We start from the raw sequence: 20,192 nt of genomic DNA on the forward strand, positions 1-20,192 counted from the left end.
GTCCCACTGTCCCTATGTCCTCCCTCTGCTGCTATCCCGGTGTCCCCCTTGTGCTGCCATCCCTGTGCCACTTGTCTACTATGCGCTGCCACCTCGCGTGTCCAGCTGTGCCTCCAACCCTGCCCTGTGTCCCCCCTTGTGCTGCCATCCCCGTGTCCTCCCTTGTGCTGCCGTCTCTGCTGCCCCGCGTCCCCGTGTCGCCAGCCCCGCGTGCTCCCACCCCGCGCTTCCGTATCCCTCCTATTTCCCCGCTCCTCCCCGTGTCCCGACCCCTGTCCCCTTGTCCCCGCCCCGCCATGGCGCCGCTGGCGGACCTGTACCAGGTGTCCATGGCCTACGGGCACTGGCGGGCCGGGCGACACCGCGCTCCGGCCGCCGCCGAGCTCTTCTTCCGCCGCCCGCCCTTCCACGGCTCCTTCGCGCTCGGCGCCGGCCTGGCCGAGGGGCTGCGGGGGCTCCGAGCCTTCCGCTTCTCCGCTGCCGGTGCGTGGTGACAGCGAGGGACAGGAGGGGGACACGGCGGGGAAAGAGACAGGGTTGTAAGGAGGAGTGTTGGGCGAGGGGACCGTCCCAGTGGGACTTGGAGGGACAGGGGAGCAACTTCGGGGGGCAGGACGGGACGGAGGAGAGGGTGAAGAAGGGATGGGAGAGGGTCAAGGGGGAGGGAGGGGGGTACAACTCAAGGGGACGGTGGGGAGGATGAGGATGGGACGGGAGAAGCGTTGTGGGGAGCGGTGGTGGGAGCAGGAGACGGGAACCTTCACAGGGAGGCTTTGGAAAAACTCCAGGGGATAGGAGGGGAAAGGGCAGAGGATGAGGGAGGGATAGCGGGGAGGGTGGGAGGGATAGCGGGGAGGGTGGGAGGGACGTGGGGGAAGGAGGGAAATCCCCCCCGGAGGAGGATGGGGGAACAACTCGAGGAGACTTGTAAGGGACGGGACAGCATCCAGGGGGACTTAAGGGGGGCAGAGACATTTCTCAGAGTGATCTGGGGATGGGGAACCCCTCAGGGGGACTTGGGGAGGACGGGAATCCCTTGAGAGAACTTGATGGGGACAGGAATGTCTCTCAGATGGATCTGGGGGACTGGGGACCTGCGGTGGGGGTGAGGGACAGCATTTGAGGGGGACTTGGGGGACAGGGGAACCGCCCTGGGGGACTGCAGGGGATCAGGACAAGTCATAAAGGGACAGGGACATCTCTCAGATGAACTTAGGGGACAGGGAGACCCTTCAGGGGACACAACAGCAGGAGTGGACACAAAGAGCCCTCAGGGAAACTTGGGGGGACACTGGGACACTCTCCAGAAGTGTCCCTCAGAGGGGACTTGGGCCACCCCACCCTGTCACACTCTGTGCTGGGGGTGCTGTCACCCACCTGCTGTCCCTCACCTCTCCATGGGAGGCTCGGTGTTCCCCCCCACCTCCCCCTGTGTCCCTTGTCCCCGGTGTCACCGCGCTGTCCCCGCAGACGTCGCGTACCTGCGCTCTGTCCTGCCCAGCACCATAGACGATGCTTTCTTTGACTACCTGGCCACTCTGGACGCCTCCGAGGTGACCGTCACCGCCATTCCCGAGGGCTCCGTCGTCTTTGCCAGGGTGGGACCCCTCCTCCATCTTTCCTGACCTCTCTCCTGATCTCTCCCAGCTCCCAGACCTCCTTTTCCTTGAAACTGGGATCCCCTGGAACTCCAATTCTGCTTTTCCCAGTGCCCCCCTTTTCCCTGATTTTGGGAGCCCCTCGACCCCCCCATTCCCACCTTCCTACCTTACAGCCCCTCCCCCTTTCCTCAACACCATGGACCCCTTGAACCTCCATCTTGGCCATCCTCATGTCCCCCACCCTGTCACCTCCCTTTTCCTTCATACTGGGAACCCCTGGAATGCCTTTCCTGGGCACAGGGACAATCTGGACCCTCATTCCTGGGCAATAGGATCCCCTTGCATGCCCTTCCCTGACACTGGAATCCCCTTGTACCCCTTTTCCTTCACCAATATCCCTCTGCAGCCCTTTTCCTGACCATCCCACCTCCAACAGGCCCAGGCCTTCCCTTTTCCTTGGCTCTGGGATCCCCTGGACCCCCATTCCTGCCTTTCCCAGCTCCTCTCTGCTCCAGAGGGACCAGGTTGTCGCCTCTGTTCCCTCAGGTGCCGTTCCTGCAGGTGAAGGGGCCGCTCCTGGTGGTGCAGCTGCTGGAGACCACCTTGCTGTGCCTGATCAACTATGCCAGGTATTTTGTGATAGGGATGATCCCAAAGCCCTTGGAAGGTGGAGGGGGACAGGGAAGGGAGTGCAGCACCCCCCAATCTAGAGGGACACCCCAGTCCTGGGGGTACCATGACCCCACAAATCCCCAACTGGAATTTAACTGCTGGAATTCTACAGTTGAATTTAACTACTGGAGGGTGTCCCAGTGTTCCCTCAAGTTTTCCCAAGGGCTTCCCATGTCCAGCCCACCCTCTAGTCCCCTGAAGGGTCTCCCTGTCCCTCAGGTTCTCTTGAGAGATGTCCTGGTCCCCCACAGGTCACCTTTAGGATCTCCTTGTCCCCCAAGTCCCCTTGGTCAACTCCACCACATCCCTGTCCACCGAGTCCCGTGGTAATCCCTGCCTTGTCCAAACAGGGAGGGTCCTGGAGCCCCTTCCCCTTGGCTATGCTGGCTGTGTGTGACCTGTCCCCTTTGTCCTCCAGCCTGGTGGCCACCAACGCTGCCAGATTCCGTCTCCTTGCCGGCCCGGACATGAAGCTCATAGAGATGGGGCTCCGCCGCGCGCAGGGGCCGGATGGAGCCCTCTCGGCATCCAAATATTCCTACATTGGGGGTGAGTCCCACCCCACGGTGCCCGGTGCCACCACGGCCCTGCCATCACCTGGGTGTCCCCCCTGTCCCTCCTCGCAGGCTTCGACGGCACCAGCAACATCCTGGCGGGAAAACTCTACGGAATTCCCGTGCGCGGCACCATCGCCCACTCCTTCATCATGTCCTTCAGGTGCCTGGAGGAGGTGCAGCCACGGGTGAGCTCTGCCTGGGATGGGAATGGGGATGGGAATGGGATGGGAATGGGAATGGAGATGAATATTGGATGGGGATGGGATGAGGGTGGGGATGGGAGTGCAGGTGAGTGTGGGATGGGAATGGGATCAGGATCTCATGGGGTTGGGGATGTAGAGGGGGATAAGAATGGAGATGGGAATGGGTTGGGATGGGATAGGGATCTGTTGGGATCTGGATCTGTTTTCCACTTGTCATTGAGGGGGGTTGGGGATGGGATGTGGATGAAGATGGGATGTGGGTGTGATTGGGATGGGGATAGGGATGGGCAGAAGGACCTGGGATGGGGGTGGGGTTTATATGGAGTTAGGGATGGGAGGAGATGGGATAGTGGTGTGGTGGGAACTGGGGTAAGGTGGGATGGATATGGGAATGAGGATGTGGATAAGGGGTGGGCAATGGGATGTGGGATGAGATAGGAGTGGGATGAGGATGGGAATGCAGACAGGGATTAGAGTGGGATGGATGGGGAATGGAACACTCCACCTGTTCCCACACTCCTGGCACCTTGGATGATGCCATGGGCTGTGCAAATCCCATGTTCCCCTGGCAGGAGCTCCCACCTCGGGCTGGAGGAGATCCTGTGGATCTGGCAGGCCTGGCTGTGTCCTGGCTGCAGCGGGTTTGTGATCTGCTCCAAACTCCTCCCAGCAAGGCCAACCAGGGTGAGCTGGCCGCCTTTGTGTCCTATGCTGTCACCTTCCCATGTGACTTCCAGGGATTGCTGGACACCTATTGTGTCAGGAGGTGAGGGCACCAGGACTTTGCCGCTGCGGCACAGGGGATGGATGTTCCCCTCCTCGTTGGTGGCCCTGAAGTAGGAATGTTGGCAGGCACAGGGCTTGGAAATAATGCTGGATCCACCCTGGATCTGTTTTCCACTTGTCAATAATGCTTTCCTTGCCCATGCCAGGAGTGGTTTGCCCAATTTCTGTGCAGTGGCCTTGGCACTGCACCAACTGGGATACCAGGCCATCGGAGTGCGCCTGGACAGTGGGGACCTGGCCCAGCAATCCAAGGAAATCCGGGGAGTGTTCCAAGCCTGCGGAGCTCAGTAAGTCCCACACCAACTCTGGGGTGGATGTTACTGATCCCTGTCCTCCTCACCTGCACCCAGCCCTTCATCCTGCCAGGAATTGGGAGCCCTCATGGCTCTGGGTACTGTGGGTAGATCCATGGATCCTCCCAAATCCTGCTCCTTCCAGCTTCCAGGTGCCCTGGTTTGGGACCATCCCCATTGCTGTCAGCAACGACATCAGCGAGCAGAGCCTGGAGGAGTTCAGGAGGGAGGTGAGGAACCTGCTGGCATGGCTGGGATGTCACCTGGGCTGTCCCTGGTGTGGGCAGGGTTGGGATGCTGATGGTCTCTGTCTTCTCTGCTGCCTCAGGGAAGCGAGATTGACATGATCGGCATCGGGACCAACCTGGTGACGTGTCCCCTGCAGCCATCGTTGGGCTGTGTGTACAAGGTAAAGGTGGCAGCCTAAATCCCAAATATCCCAGTCCTCACTGAGCCACTTCCAGGTGGTCCACGCCTGCTCCATGGCCATCCTGCCTCAATGGAGTCACAGAGTCACAAAGAATTTGCCTTGGAAGGGATTTTTGAAGGTCCTCCACCACCATGGGCAGGGACACCTTCCACTATCCCAGGTTGATCTAAGCCCCATTCAACCTGGCCTTGGACACTTTCAGGGATGGGGCAACTACAGAATTGTCTGGGAATTCCATTCCAGCCCCTTACCACCCTCACAGGGTGGAATTCCTTCCCAGTATCCCATCCAGCCCTGCATTCTGCCGTGGGAAGCCATTCCTCCTCATCCTGTCACTCCATCCCTTGTCCCAAATCCCTCTCCAGCTCTCCTGGAACCCCTTCAGGCACTGGAAAGGGCTCCGAGGTCTCCCTGGAGCTTTCTCCAGGCTGAACATTCCCAGCCTGGTTCCAGAGCAGAGGGGTTCCAGCCCTTGGAGCATCACCATGGCCTCCTCTGGACCTGCTCCAGCAGCTCCACGTCCTCCTGATGTTGGACCCTGGGGCTGGAGCAGCTCTGCAGGTGGAGTCTCACCTGGGCGGGGCAGAGGGGCAGAATTCCCCCACTCCTGCTGCCCATGCTGTGGGATCAGCCCAGGACACAGGGAAGTTCTGGGTGCCAGCGTTGGGTCATGGCCAATTCTTTGCCCACCAGAAGCCCCAAGTCCTCCACAGGCAGGAGAAGGCAGAATGCCCAATTTTGGGGTGGTTTTAGGGTTTTTTAATTGTCTTTTTTCAGCTGATTTGCATCAGTTGCCTCCCCAGAGGGGTCACAGGTTCCCTTCCCTTCTCCCACAGCTGGTGGAGGTCAATGGCTCCCCATGCCTGAAGCTTACGGAGGATGAGGAGAAGATGACAATCCCGGGGATGAAGGCAATCTATCGGCTCTATGATGCTGCTGGTGAGTCTGAAGACCCTTCCCAGAGTCCTGGGGGAATCTCCTGCTCCATAACTCTCTCCCTGATGTCCTCCTGGCAGGTCACCCCTTCATGGACCTCATGGCCCTGCAAGAGGAGCCGTCACCCAGCGCGGGGCAGGAGCTGGGGATCCGTGTCCTGGGGCGGCTTGAGGAGACCACCAAGGTCATTCCCACCACCGTGGAGCCCCTCCATCGCACCTACTTCAGGGATGGCCAGGTCAGGGGTGGTCCCATCTCCTGGGAGGGCTCCTCTTCCACACTGGAGGATGGCTCAAGGGCAGTGGTGGCTTCTGAGATGTGCCAACAACTCTGGTGCCGACCCAGACGCGGTGGCTCGGGTGGTGGCTTCCCACGTGGATCTTCCCACGAGGCTCTTCCCACATTCCCACATTCTTCCCACGTGGCTCTCCATCCCTGCAGGTGTGTGAGCCCCTGCCCAGCCTGCCCGAGGTGAGGACCCATGCCCAGGTGTCCCTCAACCTGCTCAGCCCCGCTCACCGCCGGCTCCACGAGCCACAGCCCTACCCGGTACGTCCAGCACTTCCCACGTCCCACTGGCACACACCTGGGAATGCCCCTGGATTTGGTGGCCTGAGCAAAGCCACCACGGAGCTGCTCTCTGACCCCTCTTGTTCCCATTGCCAGGTGGCTGTGACGGAAAGGCTGCACCAGCTCTTCCTGGAGCTGCGCCAGGGCAGCCTCTGAGAGGATCCCTGCTCATCCCCAGCTCCTGCTCTGCTCTTTTTTGGGAAGCCCAGGTGCCTCGTTAGGAATTAATGGCTCTAATTTAGACCTTTCCTCTGCCTGGTGCTAACCCAAGGAACCTGCAGGAACTGGGAGAGCGCCCTGGGGTCCCTGTAGGGAAGCTGGGAACACAGGGATGGCGAAGGCGGAGCTGAAAGTGACAGTCGTGTGCCCAGCTTGGTGGCCCTGCCAGCCTTGTGCCTTATCTTGGTGGCCTTGCCATCCCTGTGCCTTCCTTGGTGGCCCTGCCAGCCCTGTGCCCTCTGTGCCACTCTTGTGTCCAACCTGGTGGCCCTTGTGCCAGCCTCGTGCCTTCCTTGGTGGCCCTGCCACTCCTGTGCCTTCCTTGGTGGCCTTGCCAGCCTCGTGCCTTCCTTGGTGGCCTTGCCACTCCTGTGCCCAACTTGGTGGCCCTGCCAGCCTTTTGCCTTACCCTGGTGGCCCTGCCACTCCTGTGCCCAACTTGGTGGCACTAGAACAAAGTCTGGAGTGCCACCAAAAGGGTGACATGGGACACCCATGGGATACCTATGGCAGACGCTCTTTGCTTTGGCAATTCTAAGCTTCATCTCTTGTGGCCACATTCCAACTCTTTCCAAATTCTCTGGGATGTGGAGGCTGGCTCCAGGTTGATCCCAGCTCCAGGTTGCCACCTGCACTTTTCTAACCCCTGTTCCCACAGGAAACGTGGCTCTAACCCACACTGAGCTTCAGACTAAGCAAAAAAATTTCAAATAAAGGCCTTTTCCCACCATGGCTCTGAGCATAATTCCAGTGAAAAACCCTTTGGAGCTCCATTGGGAATGGGAAGGTGAGAGGGAAATCCCCAGGGATCAAACCTGTGGCTTTGCTGTCCTCTCCACGGTTTGGATCTTGGCAGAAATTACAGGGAAGAAAACTAAGAGCTTAACAAAGCATGGCTTGATGGTCTTGGATTTCTGGGAATTCCAACAGCATTGCATCCCATTTTAAGACAGGAAAAAAATACTCCAGGAAATCCAGGATCAGTTTGCTAAAAATTAATTTTTTTTTTTTTAAGCAAAGCACCAAAGATAAGGAGTCCATTGTACCTGAGTAGAGATTTTCCTGAGTTTTTGGGAGAGGAGGAATGAAGAACAAGGAGAGGGACCTGTGCCAGCATTTGTCACCCTCACATACAAGATGCAATTCCTGATGTTTAGGAACCATTTCGGTGGGCAGAGAAGCTCCTGTGTGTCTTTGCACTTTATCCTCAGGTATTTATGGATAGTGAAGAGATTCCTGAGCCTTTTTTTCACCAGGCTGGGCAATTCCAGCCCCCTCAGCCTCTCCTCATAGGAGATGCTCCAGTCCCTTCATCATCTCTGTGGTTTTTCCTTGGATTTTGTCTCTCGTTTTGTACTGTGGATCTCCAAACAGGACCCAGTATTCCAGGTGTGACCTATCAGAGCTGAGCAGAGGGAAAGAATCCCTCCAGGACCTGCTGGCAACGCCTGGAGTGCCAGAAAGATCCCAAACCATGCATCCCAAGCCACCAGGAACAATCCAAATCTCCAGGCTTTGTTAAAATTACTGCACTCTGCATTAAAGAGGGGGAGGAAGAGCAGGAACAGGGTTAAACCTGCACATCTGGGACTCCTGGATGCTTTCCTTCAGGTTTTGGTGGAATTTGGGCATCCCACTGACTCAAATTCCCACTTAATAGCAGGGAACCCCCAAGTTTACAAATTTATTTAACTTAAGGAACACCAGTTCCCACCCCAACCCTAAATGCTCCTGCAGAAAATCCCAAAGTGCTATTTTTTTTTTCCCCTTGGAATTCTGTTATTTGACCCCAGAACCTGGAAGTGGATGCAAAGATGGGACAGAAAGTGCTGAAAGTGAGGTTGTAACACTGAATCCTGTGCAGATTTTGCCAAAAAGAGGAAGCAGCAGGAGCCCAGATGTTGTTCCTCTGCTCCCATCCTCCTTCCAGTTTTGTTCTTGGAAAAATTTCTATTTTTAAAGCATAGCTTCAGCTCAGGATATCCATGATTGGAAATAAGGAATGATGGGTAAAAGTGCCAGTTAGTGCTAGATAAGGGAAGTGCAGGGAATTTAGGGACACAGGCGAGGAAAATCAATCCTGACCTGATTCTCCTCACTCCACAAATCCAGGTGAGGATGTCTTAGGAAAGGTTGTGGTTTCTTGGTAAACCTGTGGATAATTCCTTGTGTTTTGATTTCTGCTGGTCCCCAGCTTTAGAGAGAAGGGATAGCAGGGAAACAAGGATGTGGGAATGCTCCAGGTGCAGAGTACCTGGAGAGGGAGAATTGTGGAATGTGGGGAATGAGAATGCATTTGAGCATCAATAAGTTCAAGTCCAGCTGTGCCCAACGACCAACTACCACTGGATAAAGCCAGGATGTAACAAACCCAGCCTGATTTGGATAATTTGACACCAAGAGAGGTGAGAAGAGGCAGCTCAGAGCATCCAGACTTGGCCGTTTCCACCTTCTGGGATGATCCAAGCTCCCATTCCTGCTGTTGCTCCGTGCCATCGCCTTGGGATGGTGTCACTTGTAAAGTGCCATTTTGCTGCTCTGGTACAGGTACATGTAGGCATCACAAAAGAGGCGTTTGGCCACCCCATCCATGTCCCGAGGCTGCTCCAGGGCCAGCACAGCCAGGGGCAAGTCCAGGTATTTGGCAACTTCTGGGCACAGCGTCACCGTGGGAATGTTGAAGCCATTTTCACCACCTGAGGTGGAAAGGAGGAGAAAAGTCCCAAACCAGATCCCAAAGGGATGAGTTCCTACAGCTCCAGCAGATCCCAGCACGCTCAAGAGTCATGCAGAGCCTCAGCTGGGAGATGTGGAGGCCAAAAGCACTGGAAGAGGCTGGATGAGGGGAGATCATCCAACCTAAAGGGCCTCTAGGAGAGCTGGAGAAGGGTTTTGGACAAGATATGGAGGGACAGGACACAGGGAATGGCTTCCCACTGCCAGAGGGGAGGGACAGATGGGATATTGGGAAGGAATTCTTCCTTGTGAGGGTGGTGAGGAACTGGAATGGAATTTCCAGAGGAGCTGTGGCTGCCCCATCCCTGGACCTGTCCAAGTCCATGTTGGATGAGGCTTGGAGCAGCCTGGGATAGTGGAAGGTGCCCACGGCAGGGGTTGGAACTGGATGAGTTTTAAGGTCCCTTCCAACCCAAACCATTCCATAACTCTGTGATAAAAGCACAGTGGGGAAGGACAGGAGAACCAATCTGTGCCCACAAGCTGAGCCCAGCTGGGATAGGATCCCAAATCCCTTGTTTGACGACAACCAGAAGCTGAAAGCACCTGGAAAAACCCCCTTGGCCCCTCTGGAATCTAATTAAAGGAAATCCAAATCCAGAGAAAGCCTAAATAGAGGGACTTGAGAGGAAAAGGTGGACTGAGCAGACCCAGGCAGCTTCCCACATCCCATTCCCACATCCCATGGCATTCCCTCACCGTGCCGGTCGGCCATGCTGTCGAAGAACATCCAGTGCTCATTGCCAGGGCCGTATTTCACGAAGGACACGTAGTGACTGGTCTCGATGCAGAGCACTGCAAACAGCTCCAGCTTCTCCCGTGGTACCTGCTGGCAGCCCCGGGCGCTCCAGCTCTGGAATTCCTCTGGAATGTGCAGCCTCCGGGGTTTGTGCGCTTTGCGGTGGCGATGGGAGTGAACCTGAGGAGAGGGGACAGGGTGGTATTGGCACAACTGGCATGCCAGGAAGGGGGGGGTAGAGGTCAGATTCCCAATTTATTCCCTGTTGATGTGATTCCCATGCTCCCTGCTTGCCTGGGAATGGCGTTGTGGGGACAGCCTGGCAGCAGGAAGCTGAAATGGGAGCTTGTCACCCTGCAAGAGGCAGAAACTGTGGGAATGCTCATGGGGAAACAGCAGGGAGGGATCAGCTCTCAGTTCCTGCAGGATTACACTTTATTTATGGAACAGGTTGTCCAGGGAAGCTGTGGATGTCCCATCCCTGGAATTGTCCAAGGCCAGGTAGGACAGAGCTTGGAGCAACCTGGGATAGGGAGCAGTATCCAGGGGGTGGAATGGGAATGAGCTTCAAGGTCCTTTCCAATCAAGTTTTTCTATGATTCCGTTTTTATTTAGGCTCTGTGTAAGCAGAGGGTTCACAACCTCTGGCTCCTGGTGGGAATGACTCTCAGGAAAGGGCTGAGCAGCTGCAGGGACAGCCAGGGAAATAAATGTGGGGATTTTGGGATGTTTCATCCCTCTGACAGCTTCCAAGGTGGATTTTGGGAATAGCCATGGAATACCTGTCTGGAGCAGGAGCTGCAGAACTGCTTCAGGCCTGTGGCTGCGAACACTTTGTCCTTGAAACACTCTGAGCATTCCAGAGTGGCAACATCTCCACAAAGGCAGCATTCCCTGGGACCTGCCAGGGAAACAGAGCTCAGAGGGAGTGTCTCCTCCAAATCCCACCTAAAATCCAGCTTGTCCTGCCAAAACTGGGACTCGAGGAAGAAGAATCCCATCCCAGAGAGCCCAGAGCTGGTTCTCATAGCCCATCATCATCACTCACTGTCCAGCAGCAGATCTGTTATATCCAGCTCCAAGGAAGGGATGATTTTGCTGAACATTTTATATTCCTTCCCAAAACGTGGCATTTGGATAATGAAGCAAGATGGGATCTGGGGAAAAAAAAAAAGAAAGGAGTCACCCTGCCAGAAGAGCCAAATCCCAGAGTTTTTTTACTGTCTAAATTTGCTGTCATTATTCACAGGACAAAAGGGAAAAAGGGAAAGCAGAGGCCTTTTCCTAAGTCATGCCTGGATTCACTGTTGGATATAAAACATCCAAGGCCTCACAGGTATTTTGGGAAGCAAGAAATGCAGGAAAGCAGAAGGAAACTGGACTCACCTCCACCAGCTTCAGATCTGAGGACAGGAAGGAGCGTTCCACCAACTGCTGCACGTCGGGAACAACCAAATCCTCCTGTTTATCCATAAATATCTGGTAGCAGTAACATTCCTGCTCCTGGCCTCCTGACCTGCAAGGAGAGCTCATGGGATTGGGGATGTGGTGACACAAAAATTGGAGTTTCCCCAAGTTAGTCCTGGGAGAGCTCCTGGGCTCGAGGCACCAAGGGTGGTTTGGTGCAACACAAAGACCTTTTTCCACACAAAAATACCAAATTTATGCCAGGGGAGCAGTAGATAAGTAGGAATTTTAGCCTCATTATCCCTTTAGAGCAGCACATCCTATAAGCAAAATCCCATTTCCCCTTGATATAAATCTTAAAGATAATTTAGTGTTAGCAAATTTAGTATTTAAATTGACAAACAGATATTTGGTGAAGGATTAATTAAAAAAATGCATCCAAAAAGCCAAACTCAAGGTGGGTTGTGTGCAGATCTCCCACAATCCCTAAAGAAAGCAGGGAAAGGATTTCCTTGGGATGACCCCGTGCAGGGGAGCTGCAGCACAGAGTCCTCTTTGTGCTCAGCCTTTCCCAGCACTCCACAATCCACGGCTCGAGCAGCAGCTCCACAAAGGAGCACAGAAATCCAACAATTCCCTTTCTGTGCTCACAAACAGCACAGTTATTTTTGGCTTCCTCCAGCCTCTCATCCTCTTTGTAGAGTCCCCAAAAAACTGGGACTGCATCCATGGGCTGCCTGTTTTGAGAGGCTGTGGGAGCTGAGCCAGCTTGGCAGCCTGGACATATCCCAAATTCATCCAAAGGCTGTCAGATAACTGCTGGATCTGCCCCAAAGTCGGACATCACCTTTCTCAAACCCCTTCTGGCTCTCCCTGAGGGTGGCACAAGGTTTTTATCCTGATTTTCTGAAGGCAGCACCCTCCAGGGAGGGCTCAGAAGTGTCTTTGCCCAGATGGGAAGATCACAACGAGCAGGATCAGAGTCTGTTCCTAAGGAGCTGCAAAACCTCAGAGCTGTGATTCCAAAAAACTTTGGTGGAAAGGGACAAGTGACCCCCATCCGCCCACGGATTCTGAGGTGGATGGGAATTGTATCCCTCAGCTGTGGAAACTTACTGGAGTTTCAATAGTGGCTCAATTCCCAGGATCTGCTGCATTATGAGATTGAGGAACTCCTCAGGATCTGGAAAGTGAGAGGAAAGGATGGATCAGACCACGCCAGGAACTGCCTTGTCCCACTGCATCAAAGAGCTGCCAGGTAAACATGAGCCAGCATTCCAGGGGCCTGGAATTTCCTCTTCAGGTTAGGGATAAAGGCTGAGAGCATATGGTTAAGGCAAAAATCCCAAAGGGAACATGGAAAATGCCAAGCAGCTTTCAGAGACTGTACTTCCATGGAATTCTGGGATGGTTTGGATGGGAAAGGACCTTCAAATCTTGAAGGTCCTTTCCCATCCAAGGAATTACAGCCACTACCATAGACAGGAACACCTTCCACTATCCCAGGTTGCTCCAAGCCTCATCCAACATGGACTTGGACAATTTGAGGGATGGGGCAGCCACAGCTCCTCTAGAAATTCCATTCCAGCCCCTTACCACCCTCACAGGGAGGAATTCCTTCCCAAAACCCCATCTGTCCCTGCCCTCTGGCAGTGAGAAGCCATTCCCAGTGTCCTGTCCCTCCATGTCTTGTCCAAAACCCTTCTCCAGCTCTCCTGGAGCCCCTTTAGGCACTGGACAGGGCTCTGAGGGTACAGAGGGATTTAAAAACTGAAAGAATTTTACAAGTGAATTTTTACACCAATAAACATCAGCACCTAATTAAAGGACATTCCTAGGAGAAGCAGGTTCCTGGAGGAGGCAAAACACAGGGAAGCAGCTGGGGAAAGGCCCCAGGGAGCTCCTTACCTTTCTCAGCATTGGTAAAGCTGGAGCACTGGCCCTTGTCCGTGAGCTGCTCCCGGAGGTGCATCACACTGCTGGCCCTGACAAAGCCAGTCCTGGGAACAACAACCAGCTGCAGGTGAGGGAAATCATGGAATGGCTGGGCTTGGAAGGGATCTTCAGCTTCATCCCCCTGCCAGTTCAACCCCCTGCCATGGGATGCTACCAACGAGACCAGGTTGCTCCAAGGCCCATTCCACCTGGCTTGGGACCCTTCCAGGAATGGGGCAGCCACAGCTTCTCAGGGAATTCCATTCCACCCCCTCACCATCCTCACATGGAAAATTCCTTCCCAATATCCCATCTCAATCCATGCTCTGTCAGTTTAAAACCATTCCTCCTTGTCCTGAACACTTTTAGATGTGGCTGCCAGGTTTCCCTCAGTGCCAGGTACCACCTTTAGGGCAGCAGGGAAGAAATGAGGGCGAATGGGACAAATTCCAGCAATCCCTACACTCACCTACGGAGGGGATTGACAATCTCATCCCGCAGAATTCCCTGGACATTCCTGTCACACAGTGGGAAGGGCATGAAGAGCATAGAGTCCAGCACAGAAGTACAGGAGAAGAGGCTGTGGGAAGAGTGGGGTGGGTTTGAGTTTGAGGGCTTGGAAGCAACAGCTGGAACCAAAATGTGGTGGCTGGTGACAGTCAATGGCTTTGACGCCCAACAATCCATGCATGGAATTACAGGGAGGTGAGGGAAGCACATCTGCACAGTGAGGCACATCTGGAACAATGAACACTGGGATAAAGCAAGGAAACAGCTCAGGGAGAAGGAAATTCCTACTTTGCAGCCATAACTGCTCAGGGAAGGGCACCACTGAGTCTTTCCCTCTCCAAGCAGGGAAGTTGGGACCTCCTGGGTGGGTTCTTTGGAATGATTCCAGCCAGAACTTCCAGGGACAGAGTCAGCACAGTCCAAATCCGGAAAACTACGAGCTCTCAGCACCCTGACTGACAGACACAGGGGTATAGGGGGTCTTCAGGGCTGAAAAATATGCTGGATTTGGGAAGGAGATCAAAAAGCAGCCTGGAGGCTGCATCTCCACACAGTTACATCTCGCTCTACACCAGGTAAACTTCCAGCCACCTTGGAAATCCAGGGAAGTGCTGCAATTTGGGGCTTAGCTTAATTAAAAAGCCATTCATTTAAGGAGCCTGCACCACCCAAGGAGGTCCTTACCTGAAGAGAGCTGCATCCATGTAGCAGGAATTACAATGGCCTTGGATGCCCTTCATCCGCCCTTGGAGAACCCGGACTGCTGCCTCATTCCTGAGGGGAGGAAAACTCTCTGGACCCTCTGGATTAACTTCTTGTCCTGCAAGAAAAGGAATTGCCTTCACCTTCTCATCTGGGTAAACTCTGCCCTTCCTTGATGTCTCAAAAGCCTGAGGGAAGTCTAAAACTCTCAGACCTAAGGTGGCTTCTCAATCCAGCTTTTCATAAATCACAATCTTTCAGACTTGAGGGATATTCCCTAAGGAAACATTTAGGTTGGAAAAGACCTCTAGGATTGAGTCCAGCTGTTAATCCAGCCAAAGATATGGTGTGGGATAAACACCAAAAAACAACACTCGAAGGAAGGGAAGAAATGCTGCCCATGGGGTTTTTCCACATCCTTCTCCCTGTTTTCCTGCTTCCCAGAGGACTCACTGTAATCCCCCAGGGAGAGGTCAGAGCTGGGAAAGCTCTGGAAGCGCACGTCGGGCTGGCAGGAGTTCAGCCTCACGAAGAGGCCGCGCTTCGGGGCGCAGTGGAAGTAAGACTTGCCCAGCCACTCTCCAGCTGTGACCCCCTTGTCTTCATCCTGGGAAAACAGCACCAGAGACAAGCGGGATTTATGGAATTATGGGTGGAAAAGAGGTCTGAGATACAGTCCAGCTATGCAATGCCGCTGAGGCCACCACTGGATTGTGTCCCCAAGTGATGGGGACCTCACCCCTGCCCTGGGCAGTTGTGCTAGGGCTGGACAACCCCATCCACAAAGGAATTTTCCCAATATCCAACCTAAATATCCATTGGAGCAGTTTGAGGCTCCTGTCCCTTGTTCCCTAGGAGCAGAGCCCAATTCCCACCTGGCGCCACCCTCCTGTAAGGGAATTGCAGGGATCCAGAAGGTTCTCCCTGAGCCTCCATTTCTCCAGGATGAGCCCTCCCAGCTGCTCCTGGTGCTCTAGACCCTTCCCACCTCCATTCCAGCCCGCCAACATCCTGTACCTGGGGATCCCAAAATTCCACCCTCCATATTCAGCCACTGCCACCAGCACTCACAGGTCCTTTCCCAGTTTTCCAGCCTCACCAGTTCAACTCCAGCCATTTTGTCCTTGATTTGGGGCAGGTATCCCAACCAGCGGATGATTCCTGAAACTTGATTCCCCTTGTCCAAGGTAATCTGGACCATGGAATTCACTTCCAGGGGTGAATTCCCACCTTCCCCCTCCTCGCTGCTCTCGCTGATCTCTCGTTTCATTAGGTTTGGTTTTCCAAAGCCCATGTCGGAGTTGAACGTTGGGAAAAAACCTGATGGGCAACACAAAACGTTAGGAGAGCTGGGAATTGGATCCTCTGGATCTAATTCCAGGTCTATTTTGGAAATTCCAGGCTACACAAACAAGCAGGAAGCTGAGCACCAGGGACACAAGGTGTAATTCCCAGTGTGTCCAAGCTGGTCTGACAGGATGAGAGGGAATGATCCTGCTCCTTGTTTCCCTGCTCAAAGCTTCACATTCCAACCTCTCGCTGGCCCTGGAGCTAATCCAGCCCTTCCAAGGCTACTGGAATGGCAGCAGGGGGGTTATTTCCTAATTTTTTTTTACTAATTCCTTGTCTTGTTCAACAATTCCCACCATTGCTGCTGGCCCCTGAGCCTTTCTCACCAGGATGAAGCTCCTCCTCCATCTTTTACAGCTGAATTAAAGACTTTTTAACCAGGGGTGCCTCTTCCCTGAGGGAATTCTCTGCTATCATCAGTCTCTCCTTCCTGACAAATGGGATTCAGCTTTAGCTTTGTGTGGAACTTGAGATTTTTTCCATAAATCCTGGTCCATTAAAACAAGCTGTAAGTTTTATTGGAATTTCAGCTCCTCAGAACCCTGCAGAGGGGGAATAAATTCCAAATTCCCCCAGAAGAGAGCAGGAGAGAACACATCCAAAGATCACCTACTTTGCAAGCTCTCCTTCACAACAGCTTCCATGGGGATTTCCCTGAAAATGTCAGTCGTTCCTTCTTCTTCCTGAAAGGAGTGAAAAATCCATCAGCTAGCGAAAAACCCATCAGCTAAACACTGGAATATGAAGGACTTTTTAAACAAAGTTTGCACTGAACCTCACATCCCTTCTGGATATCCCTTCTACTTCTCTTGCACGCCCAACCATAAGGGGATTTTTTTCTTTAAAATCCCAAAAAAAGCCCATGGAAAAGCTGCTCTTACCGGGCAAACTTTCACAAACCATTGGCTTCCTTCCCTGTAAACTGCCATGGCAATTCCTTTGGTGGGGATCTCATCCACGAAGAAGCTGACGGCGTCTCCCACCTTCACGGGAACCACCTCCTCTGTGTCCTGTCTTCCCGGCTTCTGCTTCCCATAATCGTTGCCTGATGTGGGAATAAACTGGATTTTGCTGAAGGGCAGGAAGATCCCACAGTTCCTCTTGCACTTGAAGTACTCGGTGCCATGGTAGGACCCGTCGCTTCTCCCTCTGTTTTCCCCCTCTCCCTGAAAACACACCAGGAAGAGATGTCACACACAGAAATTTCATGGAAAAACAAGGAATTCTCTGCTTTGGCCCCCCCTTACCTGCAATTCCACCCCAAAAAACACTGGAGTCAGCACAGCCAAGCTGGGCTTGTAGATGCTCCCGATGTAGCGCACAACTCCCGGAAAAAATTCCCTCTCCACCTCCACCATTACATTTTGACCCGGCACGGCTCGGAGAGCTCCTTCCAGGCTCAGCCTGTTCAGGAAAAAATCCAAGCGCTCGCTGTGGCTCCCGATGGCCAGGAGGAATCCGGCGGCTTCCTGGCGCACGGGCTGCAGGATTCCCCGGTTGATGGTGACCGTGGAGCTGTCGTCCAGCATGACAACCTTCAGGAAGCAAGCTGGAGGCCCATCCTCGGAAAAATTCCGCAGGTAGCTCCTCTCGCTGCAGAAGCACAAGTTCCCGGCTTGGAAGTACTTGCTTCCATAGGCACAGTCCTCTGTCAGGATGTAGAAGCAATTCCTGTCCGCTGCCAGGGGCGGGAGGTTGGACATGGCAGATTCTCCTGGGTTTGGGAGAGTCACAGCAACGGAGATTTGTGAGTGTTGGCGAAGAATTCCCGAAGGATCCGGGGGTTGGAAGAGGTTTTGGATCCAACCCCGCGCTCAAAGCCTCGCCCGGCTGAGTTTGAGCGTCTCCCAAAGCTTCCCCGCTCCCTTTTCCCAGGTGTTTAGTCACCCTCGTGGTGATTCAAAATTCCACCTAACCCGGTTTCCCGCATTCCTGCTCATCCCTGTTCCCTCGCTGCGTTTCCATGGGAAAAGTCCAGCTCTGCCTTCTCCACTAAACCCTCCCAGGATGAGATTTCACAAAAAAAAAACCCCAAAAAACAAAAACCAAAAACATGGAATGGTTTGGGCTGGAAGGAACCTTAAAATCATCTCATTCCATGGGCTGGGACACCTTTCCCTATCCCAGGTTGCGCCAAGCTCCATCCAGGCACACCTGGAATAATTCCAGGGATGGGGAGGCTGCTCCAACTGGTCCAACCTGTTCTGACACTGTCCAGCCTCATTAAATTCCGTGTTTTCTTTCCTCACTCATAGGAATGAGGCAAAGGATCAATCCTGCCTTGTAAAATTCCTTGGAAAAGGGATTCCTGCTCCTCGGTGTTGCTACAGCTCATGAGTATTCACGAATATTTTGAATATTCATTCAGAACATATGCAAATTACCCCTTGAGGTATCAAAGATCTCCAGCTTTCCTAGTAAATATTTATTTATTATTTAATTTATATGAAAAGAAATACAAGTATCTGGAAGCTGGAATATATTTTTTATTTTCTAGTTAAATTCTAACAAGTGAAAATTCTTGTAGTTAAAATTCCAGTACGTTAATTCAACTGGTGGAATTACAGTTAAATGCCAGTGGTTACATTCTAATATTTAAATTCCAGTAGTAATTAAAATCCAGTCATTGAATTGCCCTTTTTATCCTTCCCTATCTTCTCCCTCGATGGAAAATCAGGATCCAAAATTTTTGTTTCAATGTGAAGAAAGGGTGAATTAAAAAAAAATTAAAATAAGCCATTTTCCTCACTAAAAGCCCAAAATAAATTGATTTTTCTCATGAAATTCCAATAATAAACTATTTAATTATCCAAAACCCCAAGAATAAGTTTTCCTCATCAAGCCCATTTTCCTCATGAAAGCTCCAGAATAAACCACTTCCCTCATCAAAACCAAATAAACCATTTTCCTCATAAAAAGCAAAAAATAAACACATTTTTATCACAAAACCCACAAGACTAAACAATTCTCCTCATCAAAAAGCAAGAATAAATAATTTTATTAATCAAACCCCAAGAATAAACCATTTTCCTCATCAAAATCCTCCAAGAATAAGTAATCTTCCTCATAAAATAACCACAAATAAACAATTTTCTTCCTTAAAAGCCGAAAATAAACTTTTTTTTTTCTCAAGAAAAACGCAAAAAACCCCCGCTTTCCTCATCAAAAACTACGAATAAATCATGTTCCTCATTTTCCAAAGAGCAAAACCAATTTCTTTTCCTCATCAAGACGCCGGAATAGACCCTTTTTCTCCTTAAAAAACCCAAAGAATAAACAATTTTATCCGCCAAACCCCAAGAATAAACAGCTTTTCTCACAAAAACAAACGAGAATAAACTAATTCCCTCACCAAAACCGCCAAATAAACCATTTTCCTAGCGGAAACACAGCAAAAAACCCTTTTCCTCATCAAACCCAAGTGCAACCCGGGTATTTAAAACCAGAATATTCCCAATTTCCGCCGATTTATGGGAATAAATTCCCGCTCCCAGCGCTCCGAGCGGGGTTTGGGCTCGACCCCTCCCCCCTCCCCTCACCGTCTCCGCCGCCGCTCCGGCCCCGACACTTCCGCGTCCGAGCGCGCGCGCGGCCCGCCAGCCAATGGAGAGCGGCAGTGAGAGGCAGGCGACCAATAGGAGCGAAGGGGCGGAATCACAATGAGGGGGAGGGGGCGTGGCGCCGCAGCAGGCCCCTCCCCCTGCCGGCCGGCCTGGGGGGAAGGCGGGAACTGCGTGAGGGGCGGCGGGCGGAGGTGTTTCCATGGTCCCAAATCCCTGTGGATTCGCGTGTGTTTCCACGGTCCCAAAGCCCAATGGGTCCTGGAGTGTGTGTCCTCATGGACTCTAGTCCCTGTGGATTTGTGTGTTTCCTACTGGACCCAAATTCTAGTGGGTTCACATGTCTTTCCGTGGGCCCAAATCCCTGTGGATTCGTGTGTGTTTTCATGGACTCAAAGCCCTTGGGATTTCATGTGTTTCCACAATTCCAAAGCCCTGTGGATCTCTGAATGTGTGTCCCCATAGACCCAAGTCCCTGTGTATCTGTGGTGTGTGTTCCCATGGATCCAAATCCCAACGGATTCCCATGGATTCTTTCCATGGACCCAAATTCCTTGGGTTTCATGTGGTTCCACAGTCCCAAAGCCCTGTGTCCCCATGGACCTGAATTCCTATGGGCTCCTGTGTATCCTAATGAGCCCGAATTCTACTGAGTTCACATGTGTTTCCATGAACCCAAATTCCTATGAACTTGTGAGTATCATAATGGACCCAAATTCTAGTGGGTTCACATGTGTGAGTTTCCATGGACCCAAATCCCAATGGATTCACATGTGTTTCCGTGGAACCAAATCCCTATGAACTCCTGAGTATCATAATGGACCCAAATCCCAATGAATTCACATGTGTTTCCATGGTCCCAAAGCCCTATGGATCCCTTAATCTGTGTACCCTTGGACCCAAATCCCTATGGACTCGTGTGTATCCTAACGGACCCAAATTCTACTGAATTCACGTATGTTTCCAAGGACCCAACCCCTTGGAAT

At 52.7% G+C, this 20,192-nt stretch overlaps 1 protein-coding gene and 1 pseudogene across 3 annotated transcripts; one reads left to right on the plus strand and one right to left on the minus strand.

Moving 5' to 3' along the window:
• The first annotated feature begins 285 nt into the window (after nt 1–285).
• On the plus strand, nt 286–6,988 carry NAPRT (nicotinate phosphoribosyltransferase). Of its 2 annotated transcripts, none has more exons than XM_084208867.1 (13): nt 286–483; nt 1,471–1,598; nt 2,148–2,230; nt 2,692–2,822; nt 2,900–3,015; nt 3,606–3,799; nt 3,966–4,106; nt 4,258–4,342; nt 4,441–4,521; nt 5,379–5,481; nt 5,559–5,716; nt 5,920–6,027; nt 6,145–6,988. In XM_084208867.1, exons 1-13 carry the CDS (start codon nt 297–299, stop codon nt 6,202–6,204), a joined length of 1,575 nt encoding a protein of 524 aa, XP_084064993.1. In that variant the 5' UTR covers nt 286–296; the 3' UTR covers nt 6,205–6,988. The 2 variants fall into 2 exon arrangements, with proteins under 2 accessions (XP_084064993.1, XP_084064994.1); XM_084208868.1 differs by having other exon boundaries at nt 1,471–1,553.
• A 436-nt stretch (nt 6,989–7,424) lies between these two features.
• On the minus strand, nt 7,425–19,226 carry LOC311153221 (ubiquitin carboxyl-terminal hydrolase CYLD-like; annotated as a pseudogene). The gene is made up of 14 exons (XR_014617052.1): nt 19,186–19,226; nt 16,894–17,360; nt 16,260–16,812; nt 15,396–15,616; nt 14,750–14,903; nt 14,279–14,414; nt 13,554–13,664; nt 13,058–13,149; nt 12,266–12,332; nt 11,129–11,258; nt 10,791–10,899; nt 10,525–10,643; nt 9,703–9,922; nt 7,425–8,963 (listed from the first exon to the last, which is right to left on the minus strand). The product of XR_014617052.1 is annotated as a ubiquitin carboxyl-terminal hydrolase CYLD-like (transcript).
• Nucleotides 19,227–20,192: the final 966 nt, after the last annotated feature.

Source organism: Fringilla coelebs (genome assembly GCF_963513975.1).
Source record: "Fringilla coelebs genome assembly, chromosome: 1".
NCBI classification, from domain to species: Eukaryota; Metazoa; Chordata; class Aves; order Passeriformes; family Fringillidae; genus Fringilla; species Fringilla coelebs.